Source organism: Salvelinus namaycush, unplaced genomic scaffold, assembly GCF_016432855.1.
Source record: "Salvelinus namaycush isolate Seneca unplaced genomic scaffold, SaNama_1.0 Scaffold40, whole genome shotgun sequence".
NCBI lineage: Eukaryota > Metazoa > Chordata > Actinopteri > Salmoniformes > Salmonidae > Salvelinus > Salvelinus namaycush.
The window spans coordinates 393,544-405,544 of NW_024061008.1; the positions used below are offsets into that span (position 1 = coordinate 393,544).

The 12,001-nt window shown below is 43.4% G+C and overlaps 1 protein-coding gene across 1 annotated transcript; it reads left to right on the top strand.

The window, feature by feature from the left end:
- Nucleotides 1-692: 692 nt before the first annotated feature.
- LOC120041034 (transmembrane protein 196-like) lies at nt 693-11,153 on the top strand. Its single transcript, XM_038985998.1, has 5 exons — nt 693-866; nt 1,301-1,357; nt 10,361-10,496; nt 10,717-10,859; nt 10,983-11,153. Exons 1-5 carry the CDS (start codon nt 693-695, stop codon nt 11,049-11,051), a joined length of 579 nt encoding a protein of 192 aa, XP_038841926.1. The 3' UTR covers nt 11,052-11,153.
- Nucleotides 11,154-12,001: the final 848 nt, after the last annotated feature.

Consider the following 12,001-nt stretch of genomic DNA (forward strand, 5'->3'; position numbering starts at 1 on the left):
AGACAGAGAGAGAGAGAGAGAGAGAGAGAGAGAGAGAGAGACAGAGACAGAGACAGAGACAGAGACAGAGAGAGAGAGAGACAGAGAGAGACAGAGAGAGACAGAGAGAGACAGAGAGAGAGAGAGACAGAGAGAGAGAGAACTGTAGTGCACGTGGGTCAGGTCGCGGAGGGGAGTGTGTCTGCGCCAGCGCTTAAGCACCATGGACAGCAACCGGGAGCCAGTCTCGTTAACAACCAACCAGCGGGAAGTTTAGAGCAGCAGCTCTCCTCTCAGTGTTGACCGGGGGAGCTCCCATTCTCAGCGACAGAGACGACTCACTTTTGGATTTGGAAATCTAGTCTTTGTTCATGCAGGTTAGTGTCTGAAAAAAAATAGAACTTTCCTCAGCACCGGGATATGGACTAACATCACGCCACCCGCCACGGGTCGACAGGCGGACTCCGGCTCCTCCAGGCTCGGGTTGCTAGTTGGCACAAAAACATGAAATTTTTTGAAACGGGATGAAACAGGAAGGTACCTGAATTTATCCATTTCAGTTAATCTTTATTTAATCAGAGTAGTGACTGTATTCTGGGGAGTAGTCTAAGAAACACTTGTTTTCGTTTCAAAACGTTTTGCTGCCGACCCTCCTGACTGAGGCCGACCTAGGAGGACAGACCGGCTGGTCTCCAGGAGGATGCCCGGGCAGGATGTGCTCCAGCCGGAAGATCCTGTGGAGCCTGCTGCTGCTGTCAGTGTTGGAGGTGGGTCTGGGAGTGACCAGTATCGTCCTGGGAGCCGTGGGGCTCAGCCGGGTCAGCCGGGTCAGGGAGGAACACAAGCTGCAGCAAGGAGACGCTTCTCCCGTCTGGAGCGGCATGTGTGTACGTAGAACTTTTAGTTTACATCTTTCTGTGTGTGTGTGTGTGTGTGTGTGTGTGTGTGTGTGTGTGTGTGTGTGTGTGTGTGTGTGTGTGTGTGTGTGTGTGTGTGTGTGTGTGTGTGTGTGTGTGTGTGTGTGTGTGTGCCTAATTAATTACAAATAATTAGGCGGTTGTTACTTTACATGGTATGATAGCTGATACATTTGTCTGTCAAAATATACATTTAAAATGTTGTTGAAATTAAGAAAAACATTTGTAAAAAAAAAAAAAATTTAAAAGAAAAGTGGAGACTGTCTTGTCTTTCAAGAATCCCTCATACAGTGAGAACTCCCGCTCTACATCTGTCTCCCCTTCGGATGACTTTTCCGCGCACCGACCAATGAAAGCCGGGTTGGATTCGGATCTGATTAGGGTCTGTTCTTTCTCTCTCTTAGTTTCTAATCTGTGGGATGTGTGGAGTGCTCTGTGCCAGGAAGAGGACTGGACTCATCGTGAGTACACACGTTCACAACACACAAACACACACACACACACACACACACACACACACACACACACACACACACACACACACACACACACACACACACACACACACACACACACACACACACACTCACACTCTCTCTCTTACCCTCCTTTCTGCTTCTCTCAGAAGTCTCTCTCTCTCCTCAAATGGGCTTTATTGGCATGGGAAACATATGTTTACATTGCCAAAGCAAGTGAAATACATAATATCAACAAAAAGCATAACAAAATGAACATTGCACTCAAAGGTTTCAAAAGGAAAAGGACATTTCAAATGTCATAATATCAGCTATGTACAGGGTTTTCAACAATGTGCCAATAGCTGTAGTACGAATAGTAGGGGAAGATAAGTAAACAAATAAATATTTGTTGTATTTACGATGTAGTTTGTGCTCGACTGGATGTCCTGTTGTGTTTTCTACTGGGATTGCATACTGCGGTATTTCGCCTAACAGATATGGGAGTCTATCAATATTTGATTTGTTTTTAAATTCTTTGTGGGTCTATGTGATCTGTGGGAAATATGTGTCTCTAATATAGTCATACCTTTGGCAGCAGGAGGAAAGGAAGTGCAGCTCAGTTTCTACCGACTTCCTTGGGCACATGTTCTGCCTTGTGGGGCCTCTCTCAATAGCAAGGCTATGCTAACTGAGTCTGTACATAGTCAAGGATTTTTTATATTTAGGGTTAGTCACAGTGGTCAGGTATTCTGTTACTGTGTAGTCTCTGTTTAGGGACAGACAGCATTCCAGTTTGCTCTGGTTTTTGGTTGATTCTTTCCAATGTGTCAAATAGTTATTTTCATCTATTTTTTCTCTCTCATAATTTGGTTGGGTCTAATTTTGTTGCTGTCCTGGGGTCTGTTTGTGAACAGAGCCCCAGAATCAGCTGGCTGAGGGGACTCTTCTCTAGGTTCATCTCTCTGTAGGGGAGGGCATTGTAGTGAAATGTGTGGGCATGACTTCCTTTTAAGTGGTTGTAGAATTTAACAGCTCTTTTTTCTGGATTTGAATAATGATTCCTGATTCTGCTTTGCATGCATTGTACATTAATGATATTTTAGCAGAATTCTGCATGCAGAGTCTCAATTGGCTGTTTGTCCCATTTTCGTGAAGTCTTGATTGGTGAGTGGACCCCAGACCTCACGACCATAGAAAGCAATGGCTTCTCTAACTGATTGTATTTTTTTGCCAGATCCTAGTTGGGATGTCAAGTTTTATGTTCCTTTTGATGGCATAGAATGCCCTTCTTTCTTGTCTCTTAGAACGATCTTGTGGAAGTTACCTGTGGCGTTGATGTTTAGGCCAAAGTAGGTATAATTCATTGTGTGCTCTAGGACAACGGTGTCTAGATAGAATTTGTATTTGTTGTCCTGGCAACTGGACCTTTTTTGGAACACCATTATTTTTGTCTTACTGAGATTTACTGTGAGGGCCCATGTCTGACAGAATCTGTGTAGAAGATCTAGGTGCTGCTGTAGGCCCTCCTTCGTTGGCCCTCCTTCACCAGATCATCTGCAAACAGTGGGCCCAAGCTGCACGCCTGTCTCACCCCATGGGCCTGTGGAAATAAATGTTTGTTTTTTGCCAATTTTAACTGCTCACTAGTTTGTGTACACTGATTTTATGTCATATGTTTTTCCCCCAACACCGCTTTCCATCAATTTGTAAAGCAGACCGTCATTCCAAATTGAGTCAAAAGCTTTTTTGAAATCAACAAAGCATGTTTTGGTTGGTTTGTTTGTCAATTAGGGTGTGCAAGGTGTATATGTGGTCTGTCGTACTATATTTTGGTAAGAAGCCAATTTGACATTTGCTCAGGACGTTGTTTTCACAGAGGAAATGTTGGACTCTGCTGTTGATGATACTGCAGTTGATTTTTCAGAGGTCACTGTTGACGCAGATTCCACTGTAATTATCAGGGTCAAATTTCTCTCTACTTTTGTGGATTGATTGATCAGACCTTGGTTCGAAACACCGGGGAAGATGCCAGAGCTGAGGACAATGTTGAAATGTTCAAGAAAAGCCCATTTTAATTTGTGGTTTGTATATTTTATAATTTTGATTAGTAGGTCATCAACACTACAGGCCTTTTTTTGTTGAAAGATTTGTGTTTTGTCCTGTAGCTCATCCAATGGAGAACCCAGTGGGTTCTGGTAGTCTTTAATTGTTGATTCCACGTTTTGTAAATTATTATGTTTTTACATTTTATTATAGGGCCAAACAGATTGGTGAAGTGGTTTTATCCACGCATCTCCGCTTTGGATAGATAACTCTTCATGCTGTTAGTTTAGAATATTCCAGAAGTGGTTAGATTCTACGGATTCTTCAATCACATTGAGCTGATTTCTGCCGTGCTGTTCTTTCCTCGTAGTGTACATCTCTACTGTTTTAGTGTTTCACCATAGTGAAGGCGTAGGTTATAATTTGCTGGGTCTCTGTGTTTTTGGTTGTGTAACGCAGATGCTGGGAGACGAGAAGCAAGGACGGGGTGTGGCTTTAATAATAAATAAACATGAAAACTAAACACAAACAGCGTCTGGACAAGAACAGGAACATAACAACAAGGCTGACTGGGGAAGGAACCTGAGGGAGAGACAGGTAGAGGGATGGAAATAATTGAAGTGATGCAGTCCAGGTGAGTCTCATGAGTCGCAGGTGCGCGTAACGATGGTGACAGGTGTGCGCAATAATCACCTCACTGGCGCCAGAGAGGGGGAGCGCCAGAGAGGGGGAGCGTGAGTAAACGTGACAGGTTGGATAGGTTTCTCAATATCTTTCTATGGTTTTTGCTTTCTTCATTAAACCATTTCTCGTTGTTGTTCGTTTTTAAATTTTTAATTTTTTTTTTTTTAATTCTTGGTAGTTACAGTCTTGTCTCATCGCTGCTACTCCCGTACGGACTCGGGAGAGGTGAAGGTCGAGAGCTGTGCGTCCTCCGAAACACAACCCCACCAAGCCGCACTGCTTTTTGACACAATGCCCACTTAACCCGGAAGCCAGCCGCACCAATGTGGTGGAGTAAACACTGTACACCTGGTGACCGTGTCAGCGTGCACTGCACACAGCACACGACAGGAGTTACTAGTGTGTGATGGGACAAGGACATCCCTGCCAGCCAAACCCGGATGACACTGGGACAATTGTGCGCCGCCCCATGGGTCTCCCTGTCGCGACAGAGCCTGGACTCGAACCCAGAATCTCCAGTGGCACAGCTCACACTGTGATGCAGGGCTTCAGACCCCTGCGCCACTCAGGAGGCCCTTCTGAGGTTTTCTGCTAGAATGTTTTTACATTTCATACAATATGTCAGCTGATATGTCAAATATACTGTTCAGGCTGCTAAGTTACTGCTAAGTTTACACCACTGGGCCTCCCGGGTGGCGCAGTGGTCTAGGGCACTGCATCGCAGTGCTAACTGCGCCACCAGAGTCTCTGGGTTCGCGCCCAGGCTCTGTCGCAGCCGGCCGCGACGGGAGGTCGTGGGGCGACGCACAATTGGCATAGCGTCGTCCGGGTTAGGGAGGGTTTGGCCGGTAGGGATATCCTTGTCTCATCGCGCTCCAGCGACTCCTGTGGCGGGCCGGGCGCAGTGCGCGCTAACCAAGGGGGCCAGGTCACGGTGTTTCCTCCGACACATTGGGGCGGCTGGCTTCCGGGTTGGAGGCGCGCTTTGTTAAGAAGCAGTGCGGCTTGGTTGGGTTGTGCTTCGGAGGACGCATGGCTTTCGACCTTCGTCTCTCCCGAGCCCGTACGGAAGTTGTAGCGATGAGACAAGATAGTAATTACTAGCGATTGGATACCACGAAAATTGGGGAGAAAATGGGATAAATATATTTATTTAAAAAAAAAAAAAAAAAAAAAAAAAAAGTTTACACCACTATTGCAGGAAAACATTTTGTCCAGGAAGATGCCTAGGAGGGATTTATTGTTGGCTAATTGTTTGTTGGTAGATTTCTACGCTAACCTCCGTCCATCTATAGCATTTCTTAACAACCAACAGTTTGTTCAGCTTCGATAACTCATGGTTGAGTATTACTCTGTTCAAGTAGATTGTGATTTCGCTGTGATCTGATAGGTGTGTCAGTGGGCTGACTGTGAACGCTCTGAGAGACTCTGGGTTGGTCAGTGATGAAGTAGTCTACCACTGCCAGGGGATGAGCTGAGGGTGTACCTACTAAAGGAGTATCATCGAAGCCAACCATTGACTATGTACAGACCCAGCGTGCGACAGAGCTGCAGGAGTTGTGATACATATTTGTTGGTTGTTTTGTCGTAGTTTTGTCTAGGGGGGCATATTTTGGGAAGGGAATGCTGTCACCTCCAGGTAGGTGTTTGTCCCCCTGTGTGCTGAGAGTGTTGGGTTCTTGTCCAGTTCTGGCATTTAGGTCACCACAGACTAGTACATGTCCCTGGGCCTGAAAATGATTGATCTCCCCCTCTAGGATGGAGATGCAGTTTTCATTAAAGTATGGGGAATCTAGTGGGGATATAGGTAGAACACAGGAGGACATTCTTCTCTGTTGAGATCATTTCCTTTTACATTTCTAGCCAAATGTAAAATATTCCTGTTTTGACTCATTTAATAGAGTGGGTTAGGTCTGCTCTATACCAAATTAGCATACCCCCTGTTTCACACATGGTCGTTTGGTGGATGGTACTACCAGCTCTCTATAACCTAGTCGGCAATCAGTCAGTCCATTTCTTCTATACCATGTTTCTTGCAAAATGACAAAGTCTGTATTTCTGATTTCTTTGTTGAAGTCTGGGTTCCTGCTCTTTAGGCCAAAGGCAGATGACCTCAGACCTTGTATATCCCAGGATGCTTTGTGGTCTATAGTGTCCAGTGTTGTTATTCGTGTGGTTTAGGTCCGGACCATTAGGTTTGAGCAGAGCATGCTGAGCATCTGAGGATGAGGGCTGTTGCTCTGCTCACGGCCTGGTCGACTGTCTCGCTCTCCCCTTCTCCATCCTCTTCTCTCAGCAGTCACCCCTCTCTCTCCTCTTCTCCATCCTCTTCTCTCAGCAGTCACCCCTCTCTCTCCTCTCGCTCTCCCCTTCTCCATCCTCTTCTCTCAGCAGTCACCCCTCTCTCTCCTCTCGCTCTCCCTCTCCTATCCTCACACAATCTCTGTGTGATGATTCGGTTATGCTAGGTTAGTGTTTCTCTGGAGTCTGATGTGTTTCCAAACAATGGATAATGACTGAAACAGGAGCTCTGATTTTCCATGCGGACATTTACTGAAGGTGTGTGTTACATTAGGAAACCTGACGTGTCTATCTACACACACACACACACACACACAAATAAACGGAGTGGGACAGGGTACTCAGAGGCTTGTTCATTGTAACTGAGCTTCCAGGAAATGTCAGAAGTGTGTGTGTGTGTGTGTGTGTGTGTGTGTGTGTGTGTGTGTGTGTGTGTGTGTGTGTGTGTGTGTGTGTGTGTGTGTGTGTGTGTGTGTGTGTGTGTGTGTGTGTGTGTGTGTGTGTGTGGATAATTATGCTGAACATAATTTATTTTGCACGTTTAAAAAAAACAATGTGTGGAGTCATGTATAGCACTGAACCACAAACCACTATTTACAGTGTGTTCCATCTCATTTACAGGTATAGAGCAGGAAACTATAAACTGTGTTCCATCTCATTTACAGGTATAGAGCAGGAAACTATAAACTCTGTTCCATCTCATTTACAGGTATAGAGCAGGAAACTATAAACTGTGTTCCATCTCATTTACAGGTATAGAGCAGGAACTATAAACTGTGTTCCATCTCATTTACAGGTATAGAGCAGGAAACTATAAACTGTGTTCCATCTCATTTACAGGTATAGAGCAGGAAAACTATAAACTGTGTTCCATCTCATTTACAGGTATAGAGCAGAGAAACTAATAACTGTGTTCCATCATTTACAAGGTATAGGCAGGAAACTATAAATGTGTTACATCTCATTTACAGGTGATAGTAGCAGGGAAACTATAAACTGTGTTCCATCTCATTTACAGGTATAGTGAGCCGGAAACTATAAACTGTGTTCCATCTCATTTACAGGTATAGAGCAGGAAACTATAAACTGTGTTCCATCTCATTTACGGTATAGGCAGAAACTATAAACTGTGTTCACATCTCATTTTACAGGTATAGAGCAGGAAACTATAAACTGTGTTCCATCTCATTTACAGTATAGAGCAGGAAACTATAAACTGTGTTCCATCTCATTTACAGGTATAGAGCAGGAAACTATAAACTGTGTTCCATCTCATTTACAGGTATAGAGCAGGAAACTATAAACTGTGGTTCCATCTCATTTACAGGTATAGAGCAGGAAACTATAAACTGTGTTCCATCTCATTTACAGGTATAGAGCAGGAAACATAAACTGTGTTCCATCTCATTTACAGGTATAGAGCAGGAAACTATAAACTGTGTTCCATCTCATTTACAGGTATAGAGCAGGACACTATAAACTGTGTTCATCTCATTTACAGGTATAGAGCAGGAAACTATAAATTGTGTTCCATCTCATTTACAGGTATAGAGCAGGAAACTATAAACTGTGTTCCATCTCATTTACAGGTATAGAGCAGGAAACTATAAACTGTGTTCCATCTCATTTACAGGTATAGAGCAGGAAACTATAAACTGTGTTCCATCTCATTTACAGGTATAGAGCAGGAAACTATAAACTGTGTTCCATCTCATTTACAGGTATAGAGCAGGAAACTATAAAACTGTGTTACATCTCATTACAGGTTATAGAGCAGGAAACTATAAACTGTGTTCCATCTCATTTACAGGTATAGAGCAGGAAACTTACTAAACTGTGTTTCCATCTCATTTACAGTATAGAGCAGGAAACTATAAACTGTGTTCCATCTCATTTACAGGTATAGAGCAGGAAACTATAAACTGTGTTCCATCTCATTTACAGGTATAGAGCAGGAAACTATAAACTGTGTTCCATCTCATTTACAGGTATAGAGCAGGAAACTATAAACTGTGTTCCATCTCATTTACAGGTATAGAGCAGGAAACTATAAACTGTGTTCCATCTCATTTACAGGTATAGAGCAGGAAACTATAAACTGTGTTCCATCTCATTTACAGGTATAGAGCAGGAAACTATAAACTGTGTTCCATCTCATTTACAGGTATAGAGCAGGAAACTATAAACTGTGTTCCATCTCATTTACAGGTATAGAGCAGGAAACTATAAACTGTGTTCCATCTCATTTACAGGTATAGAGCAGGAAACTATCAACTGTGTTCCATCTCATTTACAGGTATAGAGCAGGAAACTATCAACTGTGTTCCATCTCATTTACAGGTATAGAGCAGGAAACTATAAACTGTGTTCCATCTCATTTACAGGTATAGAGCAGGAAACTATAAACTGTGTTCCATCTCATTTACAGGTATAGAGCAGGAAACTATAAACTGTGTTCCATCTCATTTACAGGTATAGAGCAGGAAACTATAAACTGTGTTCCATCTCATTTACAGGTATAGAGCAGGAAACTATAAACTGTGTTCCATCTCATTTACAGGTATAGAGCAGGAAACTATAAACTGTGTTCCATCTCATTTACAGGTATAGAGCAGGAAACTATAAACTGTGTTCCATCTCATTTACAGGTATAGAGCAGGAAACTATAAACTGTGTTCCATCTCATTTACAGGTATAGAGCAGGAAACTATAAACTGTGTTCCATCTCATTTACAGGTATAGAGCAGGAAACTATAAACTGTGTTCCATCTCATTTACAGGTATAGAGCAGGAAACTATAAACTGTGTTCCATCTCATTTACAGGTATAGAGCAGGAAACTATAAACTGTGTTCCATCTCATTTACAGGTATAGAGCAGGAAACTATAAACTGTGTTCCATCTCATTTACAGGTATAGAGCAGGAAACTATAAACTGTGTTCCATCTCATTTACAGGTATAGAGCAGGAAACTATAAACTGTGTTCCATCTCATTTACAGGTATAGAGCAGGAAACTATAAACTGTGTTCCATCTCATTTACAGGTATAGAGCAGGAAACTATAAACTGTGTTCCATCTCATTTACAGGTATAGAGCAGGAAACTATAAACTGTGTTCCATCTCATTTACAGGTATAGAGCAGGAAACTATAAACTGTGTTCCATCTCATTTACAGGTATAGAGCAGGAAACTATAAACTGTGTTCCATCTCATTTACAGGTATAGAGCAGGAAACTATAAACTGTGTTCCATCTCATTTACAGGTATAGAGCAGGAAACTATAAACTGTGTTCCATCTCATTTACAGGTATAGAGCAGGAAACTATAAACTGTGTTCCATCTCATTTACAGGTATAGAGCAGGAAACTATAAACTGTGTTCCATCTCATTTACAGGTATAGAGCAGGAAACTATAAACTGTGTTCCATCTCATTTACAGGTATAGAGCAGGAAACTATAAACTGTGTTCCATCTCATTTACAGGTATAGAGCAGGAAACTATAAACTGTGTTCCATCTCATTTACAGGTATAGAGCAGGAAACTATAAACTGTGTTCCATCTCATTTACAGGTATAGAGCAGGAAACTATAAACTGTGTTCCATCTCATTTACAGGTATAGAGCAGGAAACTATAAACTGTGTTCCATCTCATTTACAGGTATAGAGCAGGAAACTATAAACTGTGTTCCATCTCACCATGTATTGTTTCTGCTGACAAGGTGGCTATAGTATCTGCAGGAGCAGTCCTTTAAGTCTGTGTATTTATATCGCTTTATTCTTTATCTTGTTTTTTTATCCCTCTCCGTCTTTCTCTCTTTCCCTCCCTATGTCTCTCCCCATCTCTTTCCCTCTCTCCGTCTCTCTCTCTTTCCCTCCCTGTCTCTCTCTTTCCCTCCCTATCTCTCTCCCTCTTTCTCTCTTTCCCTCTCTCTCCCTCTTTCCCTCTCTCTCCCTCTTTCCCTCTCTCCCTCTCCAGATGATTCTGTTCTCAGCTTGCTGTATCTGTGGTCTGATTGGAGGGATTCTCAACTTCCAGTTCGTTAGGGCGTTGTCACGACGACCGGACTCTCTTCGTTCCCTACACCTAGCAGCCATGACTATTGCCTGCCTGGGTTTGCAACGCTATGAAACGCTATAAAACACTTTGAAACATAGTTAAACATTATATTACATGACACTAAAATCAACTCATTCCAACTCCAGATAGTTGAGCAGGGCGACACTGACCCAATACCTCCTCTAACCTGCATGAAAACATCTCTGTCTGTATATGGAACGTAACGTTCAGATTCTGGCACCATTCAATTAGTCATCTCCCTCTCCCTCCCGTAGGTATCTCTTCCTGTACTCTCTCAACCTGGTTGACCTGTCGTCTGGCCAGTTCAGAACAACAGAGGATGTTTCTGGAGAGAGAACACTCACTGCATCACTCACACGAGATGGCTGAGAAGGATTCATACACACACGGATCTTTTGTAAGAAACAAAACACAGCTTGGACCGCAATCACACATTACTCTTAATTGCTCCTCAGTGACAATCCACAGCCGAGTGAAACTAACGTGTGTGTGCGTGCATGTGTTTGTGTGTTTCCAACAGGAGATCCTTGACAACTCCAGCAATGGGATTCCCCAGATCTCCTACAATGCTAACACCACATCTCCTTGACAATGGACACTCCTTGTTGCCCTGACAACTGGCACATCTTGTAACCCTGACAATGGAACCACCTTGTTGCCCTGACAATGGACACAACTTGCTGCCCTGATGATGTACACACCTTGTTGCCCTGACAATGGAGTGATATCGACTAACAGAGCTGAGCAGCAATATTGCACAGCTGTGTGTAGAGAACTTCAGCACAGATGGAAGAAGTTTCCCAAAATAAAACAACAATGAACGCTTTTCTTGGACAAGTTGTTACGAGTTCAGATAGTCCTAACACACAGAGCCCCATGACATATGCCCTCACAGACAGGAGGGACAGACAGCCAATCAGACGCTTCAAACGAATGATCACAAAACACGCATGCAATTTATTTTAAATCTCTCTCCCATTCCTCTCTCTCTCTCTCTCTCTCCCATTCCTCTCTCTCTCTCTCTCTCTCTCCCATTCCCCTCTCTCTCTCTCTCTCTCTCTCTCCCATTCCTCTCTCTCTCTCTCTCTCTCTCTCTCATTCCTCTCTCTCTCTCTCTCCCATTCCTCTCTCTCTCTCTCTGCCATTCTTCTCTCTCACTGGTTCTGGCTATATGAATGTAGGTGTATGAAGGAACAGTGCTTTAGCGATCTCATGCAGAGCAGAATATGGAATTCTTTAAAGTATCAGACATACAACCAAGGATGCACACTGTAAAGCTGTTGTGGGTAACCGTCCTCCTGTAGAGGTGTTGTGGGTAACCCTCATCCTGGAGAGGTGTTGTGGGTAACTGTCCTCCTGTAGAGGTGTTGTGGGTAACCCTCCTCCTGTAGAGGTGTTGTGGGTAACCCTCCTCCTGTAGAGGTGTTGTGGGTAACCCTCCTCCTGTAGAGATGTTGTGGGTAACCCTCATCCTGTAGTGCTGTTGTGGGTAACCGTCCTCCTGTAGAGGTGTTGTGGGTAACCGTCCTCCTGTAGAGA

Bases quoted from the DNA above. Each gene is read 5' to 3' on its own strand.
- LOC120041034 (XM_038985998.1), top strand. From the start codon at position 693: ATGTGCTCCAGCCGGAAGATCCTGTGGAGCCTGCTGCTGCTGTCAGTG. The intron at 1,358-10,360 runs GTGAGTACACAC...CTCCCTCTCCAG, and splicing joins GGAAGAGGACTGGACTCATC to ATGATTCTGTTCTCAGCTTG. The intron at 10,860-10,982 runs GTAAGAAACAAA...TGTTTCCAACAG, and splicing joins CATACACACACGGATCTTTT to GAGATCCTTGACAACTCCAG.